At 31.7% G+C, this 24857-nt stretch overlaps 1 protein-coding gene across 3 annotated transcripts; it reads right to left on the minus strand.

Moving 5' to 3' along the window:
• LOC147387441 (disease resistance RPP13-like protein 4) lies at nucleotides 1-24457 on the minus strand. Of its 3 annotated transcripts, XM_086421647.1 has the most exons (5): nucleotides 24235-24457; nucleotides 23988-24032; nucleotides 18399-18523; nucleotides 18155-18199; nucleotides 1-2759 (listed from the first exon to the last, which is right to left on the minus strand). In XM_086421647.1, exon 5 carries the CDS (start codon nucleotides 2526-2528, stop codon nucleotides 90-92), a length of 2439 nt encoding a protein of 812 aa, XP_086277773.1. In that variant the 5' UTR covers nucleotides 2529-2759; nucleotides 18155-18199; nucleotides 18399-18523; nucleotides 23988-24032; nucleotides 24235-24457; the 3' UTR covers nucleotides 1-89. The 3 variants fall into 3 exon arrangements, with proteins under 3 accessions (XP_086277773.1, XP_086277775.1, XP_086277774.1); XM_086421649.1 differs by lacking the exons at nucleotides 18155-18199; nucleotides 18399-18523; nucleotides 23988-24032; nucleotides 24235-24457 and adding an exon at nucleotides 9926-9986 and having other exon boundaries at nucleotides 1-2748; XM_086421648.1 differs by lacking the exons at nucleotides 18155-18199; nucleotides 18399-18523; nucleotides 23988-24032; nucleotides 24235-24457 and adding an exon at nucleotides 9926-9980.
• Between the last annotated feature and the right edge of the window lie 400 nt (nucleotides 24458-24857).

Here is a 24857-nt window from a genome sequence, read left to right on the forward strand (position 1 = left end):
TATCATTGTAGCAGTTAAGAGTTATTACAAGAAAGAAAGAAACAATAAAGAGTAGTAAACCACGAGCACGAGCTACGTACATGGTTTTCTCAGTCCTCCTCCACATCTGCCAAAGCGTCTTCAATTATATCCTCTCCTCCTCGCCTGACTTTCTTTGTTATGCTCCTTCCTTCGTCCAACCATCCATCATTGCTCCATGGGGCTGACTCGAGTTTGTCACAACGAAAAACCTTAAGCTGTCTTAGGGATGGCATTGCCATCTTCATCTCAAGCCAATCCACCTTCAATCTTGCTAAGCCACCTAAGACTAAGTTTTCCAAGTCCCAAACTATGTTGTTATTCCCAAAGAACTCCCTACTCATCCTAGTAATGTGTGCATTCCAAATATAAAGTCGTCGTAAATTTGGAAGAGTAGTCGGATTGATCCAAACAGGTGTCTTTTCTCTTCTATACCACTGGAATTGTAGTTCCTGAAGCTTCTGAAGAGGAGGAAGCTCGTAATCCACTTTCGTGACGATTTCCTCACTTGCGCTAAAAAAATTTAGGGTTAAAGACTCCAATTGTTTGAGCTCAGATAAGATTGTAAGCTCCACTTCTCTTAAGCGATCTGTAAAATAAAATAACAACTCCAATCGTCTGAGTCGGATCAGCATTTTCAGGTCAGAAAGGCGACACGCATGTTCGACATTGGAATTTACAATCCTAAACCCCATAAGTGATTCAAGGTTTGATAGCTTTCCAACCCCCTTGGGTAGGTATTCTAGGCCTCCACAGTCATATAAATTCAGTATAGTTAGTCTCTCCAAAGTAGTCACCTGTCTTGGAAGCCTCTTTAAAAAAGGGAACCTGAACAAATGTAGAACTTGAAGATTTTTCAGTTTTTCTATTGAATTGGGGAGTTCATCCAGACGAGAACATCTTATTGTAAGACAAATAAGATGTGTTAGAGATCCTATCCCATTCAACCAATTCACCTTCAAAGGCCATTTTTCATCAATGTTCATGTAGGCAAAGTCAACATGTAATACCCTCAGCCATTTGAACTTGCATAATTTGGGTCCAACATTTAAGGCAAACTCCTCCACGCTCTCCTCCAAGTCAACCCCGATTATTGTCCTCAACAATTGGGAATTAATTTGATTCATTTGTGAATTCACAATGCCCACCCGACGTGATCTATCTGTACAAGATAGCTTACCCCTGTTATCTAATCCCATAAAATTTTCTTCCTTGGCAATCTTTATAATCATGTCGCGTACCATATCATGGACTTTACACAATATAAATCTCCTGCCATAATCATCCTTCCTTACACCGAGTAGTAAGCCACGGTTGATTAATTCATCGAAGCACTCCAATCCAATCTCAAATGCAGTCTTTCCATCCCTTCCTCGAACAAAACCCTCACCAATCCACCAATAAACCACCATATCATCAAATTTGAAATAATCCTCTGGAAATGCTGCAAAACACAACATGCAGGGCTTCAAATGCATAGGAAGCTCTTCGTAGCTTAACTGTAGTGGAGCGAAAATCTCCTCATCATGGGCCGCCAACTCTTCCTTTAGTTGCTCGGATATTCGCCTCCACTCATGGATAGAGTCTCCTTTCCCTAGCATCACTCCTCCCATGACCTTGATGGCCAAAGGCAGCCCTTTACATTTAGCAACCAACTCTCTGCCAATTTGCTCTATTTTTGGATTTCGACAATGACCACCATCGTTTGCAAATGCTATTTTGGAAAATAATGACCAATCCTCCCCATTGGTAAGAAGTTTTGGTTTATGTATGTTGTTCTCAAGTGCTCCCATCGATTGAGCCACTTGCTCATGCCTTGTCGTAACAATAACACAACCACCCTTATTTGTTCGAGGCAAAGCGTACTTGAAGCTCTCCCACCACGACCCTTCATCTGTCCTCCACACATCATCCAAGATAATCAAGTACCTTTTCCCATCCAGCTGTTTATGTAATATCTCCAGTAGACCACGTACATCAATGTTCGATAGCTCCTTGTCGTCTACATGAAGCATTTTCAACATGTTCTTGAGTAATTCCTCAAATTTGAAGGTCTGGGAAATGGTCACAAACAAGACAGGTTTGAAGGACTCCTTCACTTGATCATAATTCTTTATCTTTTCAACGAGGGTAGTTTTGCCCATCCCGCCCATCCCCACAATACCAATGACATGCAGGGGCCCACGTGCATCAATGATCCACCGCTTAATTTTCCTTACGTCATCTTCTAGGCCAACTATTTCAGCATTGTTCATTAAGATTGGATATTTTATTGGTCGACTACTTCCGGCTTGTTCTTCATTTGAAAGACTTTGAGTCAAAGGCAGGTACGATTTCATTTTCTCCCGAAGATCTCCTATATCTTGATTTATTTGACTCAATCTCTTTCCTATTTGGTAACGATATTTCAATGATGAAAGAGAGAAGTAATTCATGCACTTTGATTCTCCTCTTTTTGTTTTTTTGTTCCAGGAACAACTCACAATCTTCTGTAATGTCCTCTGCTTCATATAGTAATTCTCTCAGATCCCTTGTAATTTGCTTTAGAGTTTGCTTTTGATCTTTTATCCTCACTTTATCTGCTTCTTTTAGAAGGCTTTGCATGAAAGGGAGTTCCCCTTTCATTTTCTCATACTGGTTGTGGAATTTCAGCACTTCACGCCCTTCATTTAAGAGACCTTCGATCAAGTTTTGTATTAGAACACCGACAACTGCGTCCACCATATTTTCCTGTGCGATTTCTCAAATAATACAACAATAGAATTGTAAAATTTTTGTTATTGACCTTTAATAAATTAAGCCATACTTCCACACAAGATTACATAAAGAAAAGTTATATAAGTCCTATCATGGACTAACATAATCACATCAAGAATTTTAGCAAAGTTCAAATTTTACATTCTTCACGATTTGGATTAGAATCAAGTAGACAGATTAGATACCATTGACTTAAGTATCAAACTAGTGGACTTTTATATATGTTTTTATATAACCAATAGGACTAACATAATCACATCAAGAATTTTAGTAAAGTTCCAATTTCAACTGTTAATAAGCCAATTGATTAGGAATTAAGAACCTATGTAGTCTTAAAAGGGGAGCATGGTTAGAGTTGGTGGAGATGAAGAATGAAATATGGTCTGAGGGCTTCCCAAGGAAGAGGAGCAACATTGTTTAAAAATTCAGCTTGAGGCTAAGATGACTTAAGGCTGCTCATCTTGGCCTCGAAAACCAAGCAAGAAAGTCAATGTGAATCACCCTTGAGACCATATGAGTCTCCAATATCAATGCAACTTACTTTATAACATTTATGACTAAAGAAACTCAAGTATGGGAGAGTTTTGGGACAATTTGAGATTAAGAAAAAGGAGAAACTAAGTGATAGAGGTGTTTTATTGTATCAATTTATCTCGTTTTCTTTATAGTGAAATCAAGCTCCAACGCTCATACCTCTATGGAGCAAATGTGGGGACAAACTCAAAATATATCAAAATTATCTAGGATGAGTTAGACATGCCCCCCTATGTTTTGTTAAATATTAGAGATTCCCTCCCTCTATGTTTTGAAAACTTTGACATGCATCCCTTGACATCAATTTTTGTACATAGACTAAGGTACTGTTTATTAAACTGAAAAAAATAAGTGCTGAATAGCATTAAGCTCTAAAACTTATAAGCGTTGAATTTAAGTGCTGAAAAAGTTGTTTGTTTAGATGCTGAATAATGTTTGTTACACATTACTGAAGCTTGTAAATTGTCTTTGTTACCCTTACAATTATATTATATATTGTTTGCATGTTTCAAATACCTATTTCTTATCAAACACAATAAAATATATTATTTTTATAAAATTAAAATACAATTCATTTTTAAATAATAAATAATATTTAAATCTTCAATTTATAAATAATAATTTCTATTTATAAAAGCCCATAAATTTCAAATTAAAAATAATAATGTCATACAAATCACCAAAATTTTAAATCAACATTAAAAGAACTTAATTTTGGATAAATAATTTTCGATGGAAATGAAGGATGTTTAATTATAAAAGCACCCTATGAATTAATAAGGGCAACCCACACCATAGTCAATTTTTTTTGTTTTATATGGGTTAAAGTTTTTGGTGATGATGGCCTATATAGTCTATAGATCATCCTCACAAAAAATCAGTCCATTTTAAACTTTTAACTCGTCAAAAATAGTTTTCAAAAAAAAAAAAAAGGGACGATTTACAGTTCTTGAACTTATTTTGATAGGGTTAGAAGTTTCAAGATGTGCTGATTTTTGGTGAGGATGATCTCCTCATTGTAGAGATCATCCTCATAAAAAATCAATTTATTCCAAAACTTTTAACCCATATAAGACAAAATAATTTAGTCATGGTGTGGGTTTATTAATTTGTGGGACGCTTATATACTAATGAAGAGATCATCCTCACCAAAAATCAACTCATTCCAAAACTTTTAACTCATATAAGATAAAATAATTTAGCCATGGTGTGGGTTTATTAATTTGTGGGGTGCTTATATACTTATCCATGGGATATAAGAGGTAATATCCTTTTAAGAATAAGGCATACTTGTCCATGCTCAAAAAAATGAAGGGCATACTTGTTCGTGTCGAAAAAAGCGAAGTGCTTACCGCTTCAGCACTTTTTTTCAGCATCAAAATAGTGCTGAATTTTTTTCACTTATTTTCAGCAATAAGCGCTGAAAAAATAAAATAAACAAACGCGTTATTTTGACAAAAAGTGCTAAATTTAATTTTTTTTTTCTGCAATAAACACGGAAAAAATAGCGCAAATAAACACTGCCTAAGTGGAAAAGACTTAAACTCCCTTATATTCAACCTCTAATATTAAAAAATCAAGATTTTTCTTTTTAAAAGCAACTATCTTCAACCTCATTGGATAAAAAATTTTACCCTCATTAGCTATCTTAAGATTTTATATACTTCAACCTTCAAATCTCAAAGCAAGATAGAAGTTTTTAGAAAGTATAGAATGATGAAATTTTGAGTAGAAAAATCTAGAATTTTTTACAAAGAACGGAAGGTAGAAAATGATGGACTAAAATAAGGTTAAATAGATTAAAGTTACCCTAGAAGTTGAAGAGCTTGAAGATGACTAGATTTGGGAAGAAAAAGCAAATAATATTTTTGGAAAAATTGAAAATGATGAGATTTTGGGTAAAAAAAATTTAGGGTATTATGTAAATGATTAGTTCTAGGTAGAAAATGATGAATTGAAGATGAAGTTTGAGCAGATATACCATGATGATTGGAGAAATTGAAGATGATTGGTTATAGGAAGAAAAATCTAGATTTTTTACTAGAGGTTGAAGATAAGAGCATTTGAGTCTTTCCCCTTAGTCTATTTAAAAGACTAAAGCCAAGGGATGCATGTCATCAATTTCAAAACATAGTTGGGTATCTCTAATATCCAACAAAATGTAAGGGGGACATATCTAAATCACCCAATTATCTAAAGGATCATGTAATTTTAAAAAATTCTTGTGGGGGCAAGTGTCTCATTGGCCCCACTGTAAATATGCCCCTCTCATAACCATGTTAGTTAATTTGTGGGAATTAAAAATAAATAGATAAATACCTTTTAAATTTAATAAGATAAGGGTTTGATATAATTTCAAAATGACTCTAAATTAATATTTAAAATGATAAAAACATTATTGCAATATATTAAATGATAAACTATGAAATAAATTAGATTAATCGTACGTAAATCCTCATTTTTGTAAAACACTTGTGTTCTTGTATGCCACCTACTCATAACCTACCATATTTGAAATATTTAAAATAAAAAAATCCTAATCCTTTGAAAAACCTAATTTTTTATGCCCATGAAACTACATAGGTTTCTAGATCTATATTCTTTTATTGACTACATGAAGATCAAAGAATCAATAAGGTAATTCTTTTTATTTGTTTAATTTGAAACAAAGTATATTCAATGTGGCTTAAGTGAACAATATTATAATTTTTGGGTATTTAGGCATGGTTTCTTGGGCCTATCAATTCCAAATGGCTTGTCATATCATGATTGATAACTCGGGCTTACATATTATTTAGCATAAACTTGATGGGTCCAACTTATGATTTATTGATTCTAAGAGTATGATCAGTCCAACTGTTTTTAGGGAAAAAAAAATGAAATTGAGACATATTGATTAATCAATTTCTCTATTACATATCTTCAAGATTTGGATTTGGATCGAGTAGACAGACTAGATACCATTGATATTAAACTTGACCAAGCTAGATTGGTGTTATGTAGTAAATGAGGATAATATTAGACCTTCTTAAAACTAAACATAAGGATAGTTGTATAACTTCCTAATTCCTCTATTCAGTATAATCTTAGACTAATGATCTCTAAGGTACAATCTTCATTGTCTGGTTGGATCATCTAGCAAGTGTTAGGCACAGTAGTCTTGGACATTAACATTCCCCAATATATTTTTCAATAGAAACTACATTTTTTTAAATAAATATTTTTTTTAATCAAAATTCTCATCTATTTATTTACAAGAGTGAGATTTTTGTTGACTGGGTTTAGAAAAAAAAGGTCTTGTAGAGTTAAATTGATAATCTTGGTTACTCAATTACATATGCCCTTACACCTATTTGTGAAAGTGAAACCCTTTCCTTACTAACATAGTAAGATTTTGAGCCTTACTAAGGATCCTTTTGCTCAAATGGATAACCGCATCAGATATCTAACACCACGGCCCTCTTAAGTATTATCCAAAAACTCACATCAGAAAAAGAAAAAAAAATAATAATAATTATTATTTTGAATTAGATCCAAGGTTTTGAAAATGGACGGCAACCGAACTTCCACATAACTCCCTGAAGCATTGGATCATGTTTTTAGATGCATATAAAAAGGGGAGCCCAAAGAGCCGTTGTAAGGGACTAAGGGTGAAATCCTTACTAACATGGTAGACAAGGCAGAGTCTTGGTGAAAACAATTCATGACTGTCTAAGTAGTGTTGTTAATTATTAAATCTTCTTTTCTTTTTTTTTCCTTTTTTAGTTGATGTGTCGGATCAATTGGCGGGAGGAGTAACCAATCTTTGATGAATTCCTAGAGACCCTAATTAGAATATAAGTATGATGCATTGTAATATTGTGTTCATTCATACAACATATCATCATAGTAGTGCTAGTGCATAACCTCCTCAATCATACTAATATTCGACCACTAGAACCTCTAAGAGAGAGAGAGAGTAATAGAGGTTTATTGAAATCAAAATTTTCTTCAAAAATTGTTCTAACAATATATTTAAACTTATTAATTATTATTATCTTTTTATAAAAATGAATAAAATTGCAAGCCCATGAATCTGATTAGGGGAGGAGCAAGGATTTTCTTGTGGGGGGCAAACTATAGTTTCCGATATGGTCGAAGAGCTTGAAAAAAGCATTCAAGTCATTTCTCATTAGTTTATGAGAGAAGACCTAAGTCAAGGGCAAATGGCATCCATTTGAAAGTATATATAAGGTTCTCAAATACTAACTAGAATGCCTAAGTGCCTCTATAACCTTGATCTTTTCTAGTAGATTAATGCAAAATGACCTCAATAGCCTCACATTAAATTTAAAATAAAAAAAATTATTTGATTTATGTTTTCAAAACTGGTCATTTTTAACATTTAGGGTAATTTTCTTTTTTCTTTTTCGTCCTACTCTTGAACCATAGTACTAATCTACTTCAACCTTCAAACCTAAAGAACAATATAGGATTTTTATAGTAAAAGATCATATTTTTTTGAAAGAAAATTATAGGATTTTCTACAAATGGATTAGGATGAGGTTCAAAATATTTTACCCTAATCTTGAACCAAAGGACTAATCTACTTTAACCTTCAAAACTAACATATATATATATATATATATATATATATTATATAGATAGGATTTTTGTAGAAGATGAGCTATCTTAAAGAAAATTCTAGGAATAGGCGAGGTTCAAAATGTTGTATTAAGATAAGGTTAAATAGATTAAAATTAAATTTCTATAAAATTGAAAATTTCTTAGCAAATTCAAGACCACCCCTCAATCAGAGATTAAGGATTTAGGTATGAGAGGGCTAATAAGGTCAAAAATGGGTATGTCATCCATTAGAACATGCAGGGGGGTATCTTAATTATTAAAATAACAGAGGGGTTCTAATTAATTGAAAATTTTGAGTGATGGTGGGGGCAAAATTTCAAATGTGGGGGCAAACTTAAAATATATCAAAAATTATGTAGAGGATCATGTAATTTTAAAAAATTCTTTGGGGCTAAATGCCCCATTGCCCCCACTGTAAATCTGCCCGACTCAAATAACCGCATTAGTTAATTTGTGGAATTTAAAAAAAAAAAAAAATCCTTTCTAATCTTTAGTGAGATAAAGGTTTGATGCAATTTTGAAATTACTCTAAATTAATATTTTAAATGACAAAAACATTGTAATATATTAAATGATAAACTATTATAAATTAGATTAATAATACATAAATCCTCATTTTTGTAATACATGTGTGTTGCTTATGCCACCTACTACTAATCTATCATATTTGAAATATTTAAATAAAATTAAAATCCTAATCCTCAGAAAAAACCTAATTTTTATGCACATGAAAACTACATAGCATACTAGATCTAGATCTAGATCGATTCGGTAACTCTTTTTATTTTTTAAAATTGAAATGAAATATATTCAATGTGGCTGAAATGAGCTATATTGTAGTTTTTGGGTATTTTGGCATATTATCTGAGTTTTACACCTCTTTATGTTTCGTAATGATGGAGTTTGGGGATTCTAGATCTGAGATTTGTCACCCCTATCAATTACAAATGATTTATCATATGTGATTAATACACATGCTTAGAGATTATTTGGCGTAAACTTAAGGGTGATTTAGACGTGCCCCCCATGTTTTGCTACATATTAGAGATACCTCTTTATGATTTGAACATAGTGACATGCATCCCTTGACTTTAGTTTTCTAAATAGACTAAGGGAAAAATATTTGAACACATTCATCTTCAACCTCTAATAAAAAATCCAGATTTTTCTTCTAAAAACCAATCATCCCCAATCTTATTGGATAAAATTTTTAACCCTCATCAATCTTAAGACTTTATCTACTTCAACTCTTCAACCTTCAAATATAAGCAAGAGGGAATTTTTTAGGAAGTATAAAATGATGAAATTTTGGGTTGAAAATTTTAGGATTTTCTACTAAGAAGGTAAAGTAGAAAAATGATGAATTAAAATAAGGTCAAATAGATTGAAGTTTCTCTAGAAATTGAAGAGCTTGAAGAAGACTTATTTTGGGATGAAAAAACAAATAATATTTTAGAAAATTTTAAAAATGATGGAATTTGGGGTGGAAAAATCTGAAGTTTTATGTAAAGGGTATCAGTTCAAGGTAGAAAACTGTGAATTGAAATTAAGTTAAGTAGATATACCGTGGAGTTTGAAGAGCTTGAAGATGATTGGTTATAAAAAGAAAAATCTAGGTTTTTGGATAGAGGCTGAAGATGAGGGCATTTGAGTTTTTTTCTCTTAGCCTATTTAGAAGACTAAACTCAAGGGATGCATATCGTCAATTTCAAAACATAGGGGAGTATCTCTAACTATGGTTTATTAATTCTAGAAATGTGATCAGTCCAATTGATTTTAGTGAAAAAAAAAATGAAATTATGATATGTTGATGGATCAACTTCTCCTCCACTTAAAATTAAAAAAATAAAAAATAAGAGAAAAAAATAAAACAAATATCCTAATAAATTGCATGCCTGCCTGCATATATATATATATATATATATATATATATATATATTAATTAAAATAAGGAAATGACAAAAAGAAGAAAAATCATATAATCACTTACTAGTCTTTGGATGGTTTATATATCTTCTAACTTTGGAGATTAGCAACCTGCACCAACCCGACTAAAATAATTATTTCTTAACCATTACATGGAAATATCTCTCTCAAACAATTAAAAAAATTAAGTAACAATTGAAATATTTTTAATGAAGAAATTAATAAACTCAACAATGAGAGGTACATTGTGTATTTGTAGGAAATCTTGATATAGAGATAGTTAAAGCAAGTTAATTGAAGTAACAGAAATGCCTTTTGCATGATGGTTCCCTTCAAACCTTGCCCACAGGTTTAAAAATCTGAAAAACAATTTATTTTTTATATGAATATTTACAAGATGTTCGAGAGAGCTTGTATGAGCTTCAATGCAAAAAGATATTCAATCATTCCGTCCGTACGAGCTTCAATGGAATCGTTCGGCTAGATTTCGATTCAGAGTGAGATCCAAAGATGCCATCATTCCAATACAGCTATCTCAATTTACTTAAAAGAAAATATATATATATATATGGGTGGGTTTCCGTAAGCACATAAAGCTACTCAAAAAGTTACAACGTTTTTGTCTTATATGATTAAAAAGATTCAGAATAAACTGATTTTTTGTGAAGATGATCTCTATAGTGAGAGGATCATCCTTGCAAAAAACCATCCCATTCAAAAACTTCTAACCCTATCAAAACTGATTTACAAAAATTGGACGGTCTAAAAATTTTCAACTTGTAAACATGTGGCTAGAAATTTCATAATAGGCTGATTTTCGGCAAGGATGATCTCCTCACCATAGAGATCCTCCCAAAAAATCAGTCCGTTCCAAACATTTTTACCCATATAAGACAAAACACGTTGTAACTTAGCTTTATGTATATACGGATTGTGTCACAGCTGTCACAATTGACTTTGGTAATCTAACTTTAGTGAATCTCAATGCCATGTTAACAGGGGATGACGCGTAGTAGAATCTCTTTTCCTCCTTGACTTAGTAAGGCTAGTCGGACTTGTCTTTTGTGAGCTCTCTCAATTATTAATGAGAGATTTACCCAGCATATCTCTCTCTTATAATTTTATCACTAAATTACTCTCGACAAACTTTACTTTATGAATCAGACTATCATGACTAATCTTCTAAGATTTCAAATCTTACAAAGGGTTAGTGGATCCATATGAATTATCAAAATGGGTAATCAAGCGTCATATCCTTCTAAATTTTATGAAAAAATAAAAAATAAATACATTTTAAACTTTATCCAAGCTGTTAAAAATGGATGACTATCAAACTCCCAAATTTAAAATTAAAAATATAATGATAAATATTAATCTTTTTTATAAATTTTATTTTCAAAATTTTAAAAAAAATTTCTCTAAGACTTATGAAATGTGAAAAAAAAAAATAAATACATTTTGAACTTGATCGAAAGTGTTGAAAATAAATCACTATCAAACTCCCAAATTTAAAACTAAAAATGTAATGGTGAATATTAATCTTATTTTCAAAATTTTAAAAAAAAAATCTTCCTCTACCATCCTATGAAATCCGATCATATTTTTGGATGCCACAATTGATGTGGGAAAATCCAGTCTAAGATTTGTTGAGTAACAAATTAGCACTCTTCAAGTTAATTTTTTTTTTTTTTTTAAGTTGTGATGACAACAAAAGGGACTTTTCTAAGTAAAAATGCAATAGCTAGACTGCTTGTGGACACAACTGTCTACATTGAAGACTACTAGAAAAGCTGTCTTTTTTGCTCATAGAATTTTTGCTCGCAGACTACTCAGTCCCTATCACAAGTATACAAGGGTACTTTTGTAAATTAAAAAATGCCATTTAATACACGTGGCACATGTGATTGGTGAATCCCAAAGCTGAGTAAAATCTTTTTGGAAAATGCTAGAATGACACAGAGTATTTACTGCGATTCTCACAATTCTGACGTGCAATGGGCACATAATCATAGATGTATTTCCTCACGATACAAGTAAAGACCATCTATGTCCACGTCCGAATTGTGAGAATCACTATATCCTGTGTCACCCCAGCACTCCTCTCTTTTTTATCTTTTCTTTTATTTTGTGAGCTGTGTCATTTATTAATTTGTTGGTACAGGTGTCTTAATTGAATCATAGCCACAAAGTTGGATATTGGGAATAATTAGGCAAGAGAAAGTTTCGGCAAAAATCGATAAAGTTAAAAAAATAAATTTTTTATATATTAAATAAAAAAGAATAATGAAAAAATGTCTAAAACAAAAATAATCTATGCTTTTTAAAAAAAATCAAGATTAAATCCCAATCTACGTGTTTTGAAATGAGGATGGTTTCTTCAAAGTTTGAAAGTGACCTACTGGCTTTAAAGTTGGACTCATTGAATGAAATCAAATTATTTAATATGTATAGATGTCGAACCATCCCCTATATGCATTATGGTTCGGTTTAACTCTAGGACACCCTTGAATTGATAATCGAATTTAATCAATCGATTTTTTTTAATTTCTACCCTGAATTGAACAAATTATCTATGAAACAAAATCAAACCAATCCTAACTGTTCCGATTCGATTTGATTCTCAGTTTGACCCGATTCAATGTGCACCACTATCAATTACATATGCCATAACACCGATTAGTGAAAGTGAACCCCTTTCCTTACTTATGTAGTAAGATTTTGAACCATACTAAAGGTCGTTTTGCTCAAATGACCACATTAGATATCCAACACCACATCCCTCTGAGTTTAATAAAAAAAAGTTAGATAAAATATAATAATAATTTCTATTTGAAAACATTTCAGGACTGTCAAAGTGGTGTTGGTGTTAATTATTAAAAAAAAAAAACTTATTTTGATTGCTGTGTTGGATCAATTGGTGAGAGTAACCAATCTAAAATAAACTCCTAGACACTTGTATTCCATAAGTATGATGCATCGTAATATTCCATAAGTATTCTATAAGTATAGCGCAAAACAATTAGGCTCGGTCCAAGTGTATGTGTTTTTGGGTTGGTCCAAGATAATTTGGGTTTGTTACTTATGTAAGTGGTTCACTTTTTTATTCTTCTAAAAGGAAGGGGATTTTACTATCTTTAGGAGGAAGTCTAATTCCAAGTCTAAGTCTTTCTTAGATAAAGGCGTAGAGACACAAAGAAACTCAAGTAAATAAAAGTTTTGGGAAAATTGAAATTAAGAAAGAAAGAGAAACTAAGTGATAGAGGTGTTTCATTGTATCGGTTTATCCCGTTTTCTTTATAATGAAATCAAGCTCTAACGCTTATACCTCTATGGAACAAATGTGGGAACAAACTCAAAATATATCAAAATTATCTAAGGTGATTTAGACATGCTCCCCTATGTTTTGTTAAATATTAGAGATACCCTCTCCCTATGTTTTGAAAACTTTGACATACATCCCTTGACATCAGTTTTTGTACATAAATTAAGGCAGTGTTTTTTTGTGCTATTTTTTAGCGCTTATTGCTTAAAAAAAAATTCAACACTTTTTATCAAAATAGCGTGTTGGTTGCTCCATATTTTCAACGCTTATTGTTAAAAATAAGTGAAAAAAATTCAACACTATTTTGATACTGAAAAAAAGTGTTGAAGTGATAAACACTTTGCTTTTTTCGACATGGATAAGTATGCCCTTCATATTTTTGGGCACAAACAAGCATGCTTTTACACTTAAAATGATATTATCTCTCATATCCCATGGATAAATATAAAAGCACCACACAAATTAATAAATCCACATCATGGCCAAATTATTTTGTCTTATATGGGTTAAAAATTTTGGAATAAGTTGATTATTTGTGAGGATGAACTTACCAAGTTAGGGTTAAAAGTTAAAGAATATATATATATATTTTTTAATTTGGGATACAGCTGTTTAAATTGACTTCCAAACATATATATATATATATATATATAGGGAAATGTTCAGCACCCTAAGTTTTACCACACATTTTAACAAACGTTTTTTGTCCTACATGGGTTAGAAGTTTTGAAATGGGCTGATTTTTGGTGAGGATGATCTCTATGATTAGAAGATCATCCTCCCCAAAAATCAGCCCATTCCGAAATGTTTAGCCCCATGTTTACAAGTTGAAAAATCGTGGACCGTCCATTTTTTGTAAATCATTTTTGATGGGATTAGAAGTTTTGGAATGAACTGATTTTTGGTGAGGATGATCTCCTCACCATAGAGATCATCCCCACAAAAAATCAGTCCATTCCGAAACTTCTAACCCATGTAGGACAAAACGCGTTTGTTAAAGTGTGTGGTAAAACTTAGGGTGCCGAACGGACCCATATATATATATATGGATCAGGTTCAAACGACAACCATATAGACACACATATAGACAACGCATTTTGTCTTATATGGGCAAAAATTTTTGGAATGGGCTGATTTTTTGTGAGGATGATCTCTATGGTGAGGGGATCATCCTGGCAAAAAATCATCCCATTCCAAAACTTCTAGACCGTCCGATTTTTGTTGAAAAATTATAGACCGTCCAATTTTTGTAAATCAATTTTGATGGGGTTAGAAGTTTTGGAATTTGATGATTTTTTGTCAGGATGATTCTCTCATCACAGAGATCATCCTCACAAAAAATCAGCCCATTCCAAACATTTTTGCCCATATAAGACAAACACGTTGTCTATATGTGTGTCGCAATGTGTGTTGCAGGAACCCGACCCTATATGTATATATATATGTTTACATTTTAAATTTGGGATACAACTGTCTAACTTGACTTTTAAGGAATCTAATGAGCTTTACTAAATTAGTGAATGTCAAGGCCACGTTAACAGTGGATGAAGCTTAGGGTATGTTTGATTGCATGGAAAGTCACTTTCCATGGAATTTGAAATCCATGGAAAATTAGTTGTGGAAAATAGGTAGGGTTGGAAAATCAAATTCTATTGTTTGATTTCACTTGGATAAAATCATGGAAAAAATATGAGAAAAAAGAAGAAGAGGAGAAGGAGGAAGAAGATGAGAGGAGGGGGAGAGGAAGAAGAAGATGACGAGGAAAAGGGAGGGGGGAGAATGTGGCGACGGTGGCAACAAAGGTGGTGGCGGCGACGACAACGGTGGCAACGAAGGTGGTGGCGACGACGGCAACGGTGGCGACGATGACTGCGCCTGTGGTGGCGGCGACGATGGCGACGACGGAGGTAAGTGAGGAAGATGGGGGGAGAATGTGGTGGTGGTGGTGGCAGAGGAGGTGAGGGATGGAGAAGAAGGAGAAGAAGAAAAAGAAGAGAGAGAGAGAGAAAGTGGTCGGAGACGGAGCCGACGGCGACAGCGATGGCGATGGTGACGACAGCGATTACGACGACGGCAAAGTTAGTGTAATGGTGGTGGTAGTGATGGTGGTGGTGGTAGGGAAGAATTGAGGATGGAAAATATGGGTGGATTTCATTTTCCCACCCATATGGGTGGGAAATTGAAATCCATGATTTAGTGGACTTTTTGAATGGGGTGGAAAATGAATTTTCATTTCCATGTGCAATCAAACACTTGAAAAATGTCATTTTCCATGGAAATTGATTTTCCACCATATTTTCATGTGCAATCAAACATACCCTTAGTGAATTCTCTTTTCCTCACTGACTTAGTAAGGTTAGTCGGACTTGTCTTTTGTGAGCTGTCTCAATCATTAATGAGAGATTTATCCAGCAGATCTATCTCTTATAATTTTATCACAAAAACCACCTTACTAATTTACTCTCGACAAACTTGACTTTATGAATCAGACTATCATGACTAATCTTCTAAGATTTCAAATCTTACAAAGGGTTAGTGGGTCCACATGAACTATCAAAATGGGTAATCAAGCATTATATCCTTATAAATTTCATGAAAAAAATAAAAAATAAATACTTTTTAAACTTCATCGAAATTATAAAAATGGATGACTATCAAACTCTCAAATTAAAAATTAAAATATAATGATAAATACTAATCTTTTTTTTTAATTTTATTTTCAAAAATTTTAAAAAAATTTCTCTATGACTTTTAAAATTCAAAAAATATAAAATAAATACTTTTTGAATTTGATCGAAACTGTTGAAAATAAATGACTACCAAACTCCCAAATTTAAAGTTAAAAATGTAACGATGAATATTAATCAATTTTTCAAATTTGATTTTCAAAATTTTTGAAAAATTTTCCTCTACCACCCTATGGAATCCGATCATATTTTTGGATGCCAAAACTGATGTGGGTAAATCCAGTCTAAGATTTGTTTAGCAACAAATTAGCACTCAAATTTAAATTTTTTTCAAGTTAAGTTTTTTTTTATTTGGAGTTGTGACAGCTCCAAAAGAGACTTTTCTAATTAAAAATGCAATAGTTAGACTGTTGCTATGAATTAATAAGAGCAACTCACACCATAACCAATTTTTTTTTGTTTTAAGTTTTTGGAATGAGTAAATTTTTTGTGAGAATGGTCTATATGGTCTAGAGATCATCCTCACCAAAAATCAGTCCATTTTGAAAATTTTAAGTCGTCAAAAATAGTTTTCAAAAAAAAGGAGAAAGAGACGATTTACGGTTCTTGAACTTGTTTTGATAGGATTAGAAGTTTCAGGATATACTAATTTTTGGTGAGGATGATCTCCTTGTTGTAGAGATCATTCTCATAGAAAATCAACTTATTCCAAAACTTTTAACCCATATAAGACAAAATAATTTAGCCATGGTGTGGGTTTATTAATTTGTGAGGTGTTTATATACTTATCAATGGGATATAAGAGGTAATATCTTTTTAAGAATAAGGGCATACTTGTCCATGCTAAAAAATGAAGGGCATATTTATCCGTATCGAAAAAAGCGAAGTGCTTACCGCTTCAGCACTTTTTTCAACATCAAAATAATGCTGAATTTTTTTCGCTTATTTTCAGCAATAAACGCTGAAAATATATGGTAAACAAACACGCTATTTTGACATAAAGTGATAAATTTAATTTTTTTCAGCAATAAGTGCTGAAAAATAGCGCAAACAAATATTGCCTAACTCTAAGTCTAAGCATTTTCTAAAGAAGGGAGTAGAGACACAAAGAAACTCAAGTAAGGAAGAGTTTTGGGAAAATTGAGATTAAGAAAAAGGAGAAACTAAGTGATAAAAGGTATTTTATTGTATCGATTTATCCCATTTTCTTTATAGTGAAATCAAGCTCCAACGCTCATACCTCCATGAAGTAAATGTGGAGACAAACTCAAAATATATCAAAATTATTTAGGGTGATTTAGACATGCCCTCCTATGTTTTGTTAAATATTAGAGATACCCTCCTCTTATGTTTCGAAAACTTTGACATGCATCCCTTGACATCAATTTTTGTACATAGACCAAGTGGAAAAGACTTAAACTCTCTTATATTCAACCTATAATATTAAAAATTCCAGATCTTTCTTCTAAAAAGCAACTATTTTCAACGTCATTGGATAAAATTTTTTACCCTCATCAACTATCTTAAGATTTTATCTACTTCAACCTTCAATTCTCAAGGAAGATAAAAGTTTTTGGAAGTATAGAATGATGAAATTTTGAACAAGAAAATCTAGAATTTTCTACAAAGGGAAGGTAGAAAATGATGGACTAAAATAAGGATAAATAGATTAAAGTTACCCTAGAAGTTGAAGAGCTTGAAGATGACTTGATTTGGGAAGAAAAAACAAATAATATTTTTGAAAAAATTGAAAACGATGAGATTTGGATAGAAAAATCTAGGGTATTATATAAATGATTAGTTCTACATAGAAAATGATGGATTGAAGATGATGTTTGAGTAGATATACCTTGATGATTGGAGAAAATAAAGAAGATTGGGTATAGGAAGAAAAATCTAGATTTTTTACTAGAGATTGAAGATAAGGGCATTTGAATCTTTTCCCTCAGCCTATTTAGAAGACTAAGATCAAGGGATGCATCTCATCAATTTTAAAACATAGGGGAGTATCTCTAATTTTGATTTATTAATTCTAAAAATGTTATCAGTCCAATTGATTTTAGTGAAAAAAAAAATGAAATTATGATATGTTGATAGATCAATTTCTCCTCCACATAAAATAAAATAAAAAAAATCCAAAAAGAATAAAGAAAATAAGAGGAAAAAAAATAAAACAAATATCCTACTAAATTGCATACATGCCTGCACATATATATTAATTAAAATAAGGAAATGACAAAAGAAGAAAAATCATATAAATAGAAAGGAGAATATAATCACTTACAAGAATTTGGATAGTTTATATCTTCTAAATTTTGAGATTAGCTACCTGCACCAACCCAACTAAAATATTTATTTCTTACACATTAAATGGAAATGTCTCTCTCAAACAATTTAAAAAAAAACTTAAGTAACAATTGAAATATTTTTAATGAAGAAATTAAAGAACTCAGAGGACAGAAAAATTGGGGAAGCAAATTATTTAGACAGCAAATAAACTCAACAATTATGGGTACATCTACGCTCACATGATCACCTCTGAATTTCATCCATGTCAAGAAGAGCATGTATGAGCTTCAATGCAAAAAATATCTTCATTGGTCCCGTCCGTACGAGCTTCAAGTGAGATCCAAAGATGCCATCGATACAAAATCTAATCAGTTTTTTCGAGTTCAGGTTAGATTTCTTCAAGTTTGGAATATAGCGGTCTAAATTGAAGACTCTTAGAAAAGCTGTCTTTTGTGAGACTCTTTTTTTTTTTTGCTTATAGAATTTTTGCTCGCAGACTACTCAGTGCTTGTGACAATCATATAAGGGTATTTTGGTAATTTATAAGGGTACTTTTGTAAATTAAGCATGCCATTCAATTCACGTGGTACATGTGACTGGTGAATCCCAGAACTGAGCAAATTTATTTTTTTGCTTTTGTGAGCTGTCTCAATTGAAGACTTCAGTAAAGATGTCTTTCGTGAGCTGTCTCATTTATTAATTTGTTGGTACAGCTGTCTTAAGTGAATCATAGCCACAAAGTTGCATATTGGGAATAATTGGGCAAGAGAAAGTTTCGGCAAAAATCCATAAAGTTTAAAAAATTAAATATTTTATATATATTAAATTTTTACTTGTTTTGTAATGAGGATGGTTTATTCAAAGTTTGGAAGTGACTTACCTGCTTTAAAGTCGGACTCATTGAATGAAATCAAATTATTTAATATGCATAGTTGTTGAACCATCCCCTATATGCATTATGGTTGGGTTCAACTCTAGGACACCCTTGAATCGAGATTCGAATCGAATCAATCAATTTTTTAAAATTTCTACCTTGAATCGAACAGATTATCTATGAAACAAAATCAAACCAATCCTAACTACTCTGATTTGGTTCAATTCTCAATTTGGCCCGATCCAATATGCACCACTATCAATTACATGTTCCATGACACCTATTAGTGAAAGTGACCCGCTTTCTTTTCTAATATAGTAAAATTTTAAGCCATACTCAAGGTTGTTTTGGTCAAATGACCACATCATAAATCCAACACCACATCCCTCTGAGTTTAATTATAAATTTAGATAAAAAAAAATAATAATTTCTATTTGAATTAGATGTGACGTTTTGAAAATGAATGGTTATTGAACTTCAACATAACTCTCAAACTTAGAAATGAAATTCAACTGTAAATTTTTTTTTTTTTTTTTTTTTTGAACTTTTTTTTTAAAAAATATAGAACTTTATCCTCTACAACCCTAAAGCATTGGATCATGTTTTTGGTTGCCAAGAGGTGAACCCAAGGAACCTTAGTAAGGGTGAAATCCTTACTAACTTAGTAAGGTTAGGCAGGCTCTAGGTGAAAACTATGAGATTAGAGTTGTTAATTATTAGAGATTTTCTTTTCTTTTCTTTTGTCAATTTTTTTTCTTATTTTGGTTGATGTGCCAAACAATTTTGTGGGAATAACCAATCTTAGATAAACTCCTAAAGACCTGTATTCGAATTTAAGTGTAATGCATTGTAATATTGTGTTCATTAATACAACATATCATCAAGTCGTACATAACATCCTCAACATATGGGTCCCGGTTAGCACCAAACATTTTGACCAACATTTTGGCCAACCATTTTTGTCCTACATAGGTTTGAAGCTTTGGAATGGGCTGATTTTTGGTGAGGATAATCTCTAAGGCGAGGAGATCATCCTCACCAAAAATCAGCTCATTCCAAAACTTCTAGCCGCATGTTTACAAGTTGAAAAATCGTGGACCGTCCATTCTTTGTAAATCATTTTTTATAGGGTTAGAAGTTTTGGAATGGGCTGATTTTTGATGATGATGATCTCTTCACCGTAAAGATCATCTTCACTAAAAATCAGCCAATTCCAAAACTTCTAACCCATGTTTTAAAAAATGTTTTGCCAAAATGTTTGCTGCTGAACATTTCCTGATATATATATATATATATAGGGAAATGTTCAGCACCCTTAGTTTTACCACACACTTTAACAAACGTTTTTTGTCCTACATGGGTTAGAAGTTTTGGAATGAGCTGATTTTTGGTGAGGATGATCTCTATGATTAGAAGATCATCCTCCCCAAAATCAGCCCATTCCGAAATGTTTAGCCCCATGTTTACACGTTGAAAAATCGTGGACCGTCCATTTTTTGTAAATCAATTTTGATGGGGTTAGAAGTTTTGGAATGAGCTGATTTTTGGTGAGGATGATCTCCTCACCATAGAGATCATCCTCACCAAAAATCAGCTCATTCCGAAACTTCTAACCCATGTAAGACAAAACGCGTTTGTTAAGTGTGTGGTAAAACTAAGGGTGGCGAACGGGACCCATACATATATATATATATATATATATATATATATATATATATATATATATATATATTTGAACTAGGATTAGGCAAGGTTCAAAATGTTGTATTAAGATAAGGTTAAATATATTAAAATTAAATTTCTATAGAATTGAAAACTTCTTAGCGAATTCAAGACCACCGCAATCAGAGATTAAGGATTTAGGTATGAGGGGGCTAACAAGGTCAAAAATGGGTCATCCGTTAGAAAATGCAGGGGGTATCTTAATTATTAAAATAACATAGGGGTTCTAATAAATTGAAAATTGTGAGTGATGGTGGGGGAAAATTTTCAAATGTAGGGGCAAATTTGAAATATATCAAAAATTGTATAGAGGATCATGTAATTTTAAAAAATTCTCATGGGGTTAAATGCCCCATTGCCCCCACTGTAAATCTGCCTGACTATGATAACCACATTAGTTAATTTGTGGAATTTAAAATGATAAAAAAAAATCTTTTCTAGTCTTTAATGAGATAAGGGTTTGATGCAATTTTGAAATTACTCTAAATTAATATTTTAAATGACAAAAACATTCTTGTGATATATTAATTGATAAACTATAATAAATTAGATTAATAGTACATAAATCCTCATTTTTGTAATACATGTGTGTTTGCTTATGCCACCTACTAGTAATCTATCATATTTGAAATATTTAAATAAAATTAAAATCCTAATCTTTAGAAAAAACCTAATTTTTTATACGCATGAAAACTGTATAACGTACTAGATCTAGATCGATACGGTTACTCTTTTTATTTTTTAAAATTGAAATGAAATATATTCAATGTGGCTCAAATGAGATATATTGTAGTTTTTGGGTATTTTGGCATATTATCTAGGTTTTATTCGTATCATATAGCATCTACACCTTTTTATGTTTTGTAATGATGGAGTTTGGGGATTCTAGATCTAAGATTTGTCACCCCTATCAATTACAAATGATTTATCACATGTGATTAATAACACATGCTTAGAGATTATTTGGCATAAACTTAAGGGTGATTTAGACGTGCCCCCCATGTTTTGCTAAATATTAGAGATACCTCTTTATGATTTGAACATGCTGACATGCATCCCTTGACTTTAGTTTTCTAAATAGACTATGGGAAAAATATTTGAACACACTCATCTTCAACCTCTAATAAAAAATCCTGATTTTTCTTCTAAAAACCAATAATCTCCAATCTTATTGGATAAAAAATTTAACCCTCATCAATCTTAAGACTTTATCTACTTCAACTCTTCAACCTTCAAATATAAGCAAGAGGGAATCTTTTAGGAAGTATAAAATGATGAAATTTTAGGTTGAAAAATCTAGGATTTTCTACGAAAAAAGTAAAGTAGAAAAATGATGGATTAAAATAAGGTCAAATAGATTAAAGTTACTCTAGAAATTGAAGAGCTTGAAGAAGACTTACGTGTTTTGTAATGAGGATGATTTCTTGTAAGTTTGGAAGTGAGCTACCTGCTTTAAAGTCGGACTCATTGAATGAAATCAAATTATTTAATATGTATAGTTGTCGAATCATCCCCTATATGCATTATGGTTCAGTTTAGCTCTAGGATACCATTGAATCAAGAATCGAATTGAATCAATCAATTTTTAAAATTTTCTACCTTGAATTGAATAGATTATCTATAAAACAAAATCAAAGTAATCCTAACTGCTCCGATTCGGTGCGATTCTCAGTTTGGGCCGATCCAATGTGCGATTTCTAATTTTTTAGAAATCCAACACTACATCCCTTTGAGTTTAATAAAAATAAAAAAAAAAAGTTAGATAAAAAATAATAATAATTTCTATTTGAAAACATTTCAGGACTGACAAGATAGTGTTGGTGTTAATTATTAAAAAAAAAAAAAAATCTTATTTTGGTTGATGTGTTGGATCAATTGGTGAGAGTAACCAATCTAAGATAACTCCTAGACACTTGTATTATGTAAGTATGATGCATTGTAATATTCCGTTCACCATGGTGAAGTATAGTGCACAACAATTAGGCTCAGTCCAAGTGTATGTGTTTTTGGGTCAGTCCAAGGTATTTTGGGTTAAGTTTGTTACTTATATAAGTCACCTACATTGATGCTTCTAAAATGAAGGGATTGTATTTGCTTTAAGAGTAAGTCTAACTCCAAGTGATAAAGGTGTTTCATTGTATCAATTTATTCTATTTTCTTTATAGTAAAATCAAGCTCCAACGCTCATTTATCTGTTGAGCAAATGTGGGGACAAATTCAAAATATATCAAAATTATCTAGGGTGATTTGGACATGCCCCCCCTATGTTTTATTAAATATTAGAGATAGCCTCCCCCTATGTTTTGAAAACTTTGACATGCATCCTTTGACATCAGTTTTTGTACATAGACCAAGTGGAAAAGACTTAAACTCCCTTATATTCAACCTATAATATTAAAAATTCCATATTTTTCTTTTAAAAAGCAACAATCTTCAACCTCATTGGATAAAAATTTTTACCCTCATCAACTATCTTAAGATTTTATCTACTTCAACCTTCAAATCTCAAGGAAGATAGAAGTTTTTAGGAAGTATAGAATGATGAAATTTTGAACAAGAAAATCTAGAATTTTCTACAAAGGGAAGGTAGAAAATGATGGACTAAAATAAGGATAAATAGATTAAAGTTACCCTAGAAGTTGAAGAGCTTGAAGATGACTTGATTTGGGAAGAAAAAACAAATAATATTTTTGAAAAAATTGAAAACGATGAGATTTTGGATAGAAAAATCTAGGGTATTATATAAATGATTAGTTCTACATAGAAAATGATGGATTGAAGATGATGTTTGAGTAGATATACCTTGATGATTGGAGAAAATAAAGAAGATTGGTTATAGGAAGAAAAATCTAGATTTTTTACTAGAGATTGAAGATAAGGGCATTTGAATCTTTTCCCTCAGCCTATTTAGAAGACTAAGATCAAGGGATGCATCTCATCAATTTTAAAACATAGGGGAGTATCTCTAATTTTGATTTATTAATTCTAAAAATGTTATCAGTCCAATTGATTTTAGTGAAAAAAAAAATGAAACTATGATATGTTGATGGATCAATTTCTCCTTCACATAAAATAAAAAAAATCCAAAAAGAATAAAGAAAATAAGAGGAAAAAAAATAAAATAAATATCCTACTAAATTGCATACATACCTGCACATATATATTAATTAAAATAAGGAAATGACAAAAGAAGAAATATCATATAAATAGAAAGGAAAATATAATCACTTACAAGAATTTGGATAGTTTATATCTTCTAACTTCTGAGATTGGCTACCTGCATCAACCCGACTAAAATATTTATTTCTTACCCATTAAATGGAAATGTCTCTCTCAAACAATTAATAGAAAAAAAAAAAAAGTAACAATTGAAATATTTTTAATGAAGAAATTAAAGAACTAAGAGGACAGAAAAATTGGGGAAGCAAATTATTTAGAACGCAAATAAACTCAACAATTATGGGTACATCTACGCTCACATGATCTCCTCTGAATTTCATCCATGTCGAGAAGAGCTTGTATGAGCTTCAATGCAAAAAATATCTTCATTCGTCTCATCCGTACGAGCTTCAAGTGAGATCCAAAGATGCCATCGATCCAAAATCTAATCGGTCTTTTTAAGTTCAAGTTAGATTTCTTCAAGTTTGGATTATAGCTGCCTCAATTGATTTAAGGATTATATATTTTTATAAATTTGGGATACAGCTGTCTCAATTGGCTTAAGTAATCTAATTAGCCTTACTAAATTAGTGAATCTCAAGGCCATGTTGACGGTGGATGAGACTTAGGAGGATTTAGATTTGAAAGTTATTAGTTTCATTGAGTTATATATTTTCCAATGAAGTCATGTACAACGTCATGAAAGAAAAGACCACTAAGGGAAAATAGGACAAGCTTGAGAAATTTTATATTAAAAGATTTTATCGAACAAACTATTCCTTAAAGACCAACTCTATGGCTTAAGGATTGAAAAGGAACAAGACATCGTGAAGAACTTGAATACTTTCAATTGGTATTTTAGTGATTTATTGAAGGTAGAAGTGTAGTTTGGAGAACAAAACAAATCATTGAGATCACTTTTAATTCTTTCAAACACTTTCAG

This window comes from Akebia trifoliata, chromosome 13 (genome assembly GCF_017979445.1).
Source record: "Akebia trifoliata isolate Shusen 1 chromosome 13, ASM1797944v1, whole genome shotgun sequence".
Lineage (NCBI taxonomy): Eukaryota > Viridiplantae > Streptophyta > Magnoliopsida > Ranunculales > Lardizabalaceae > Akebia > Akebia trifoliata.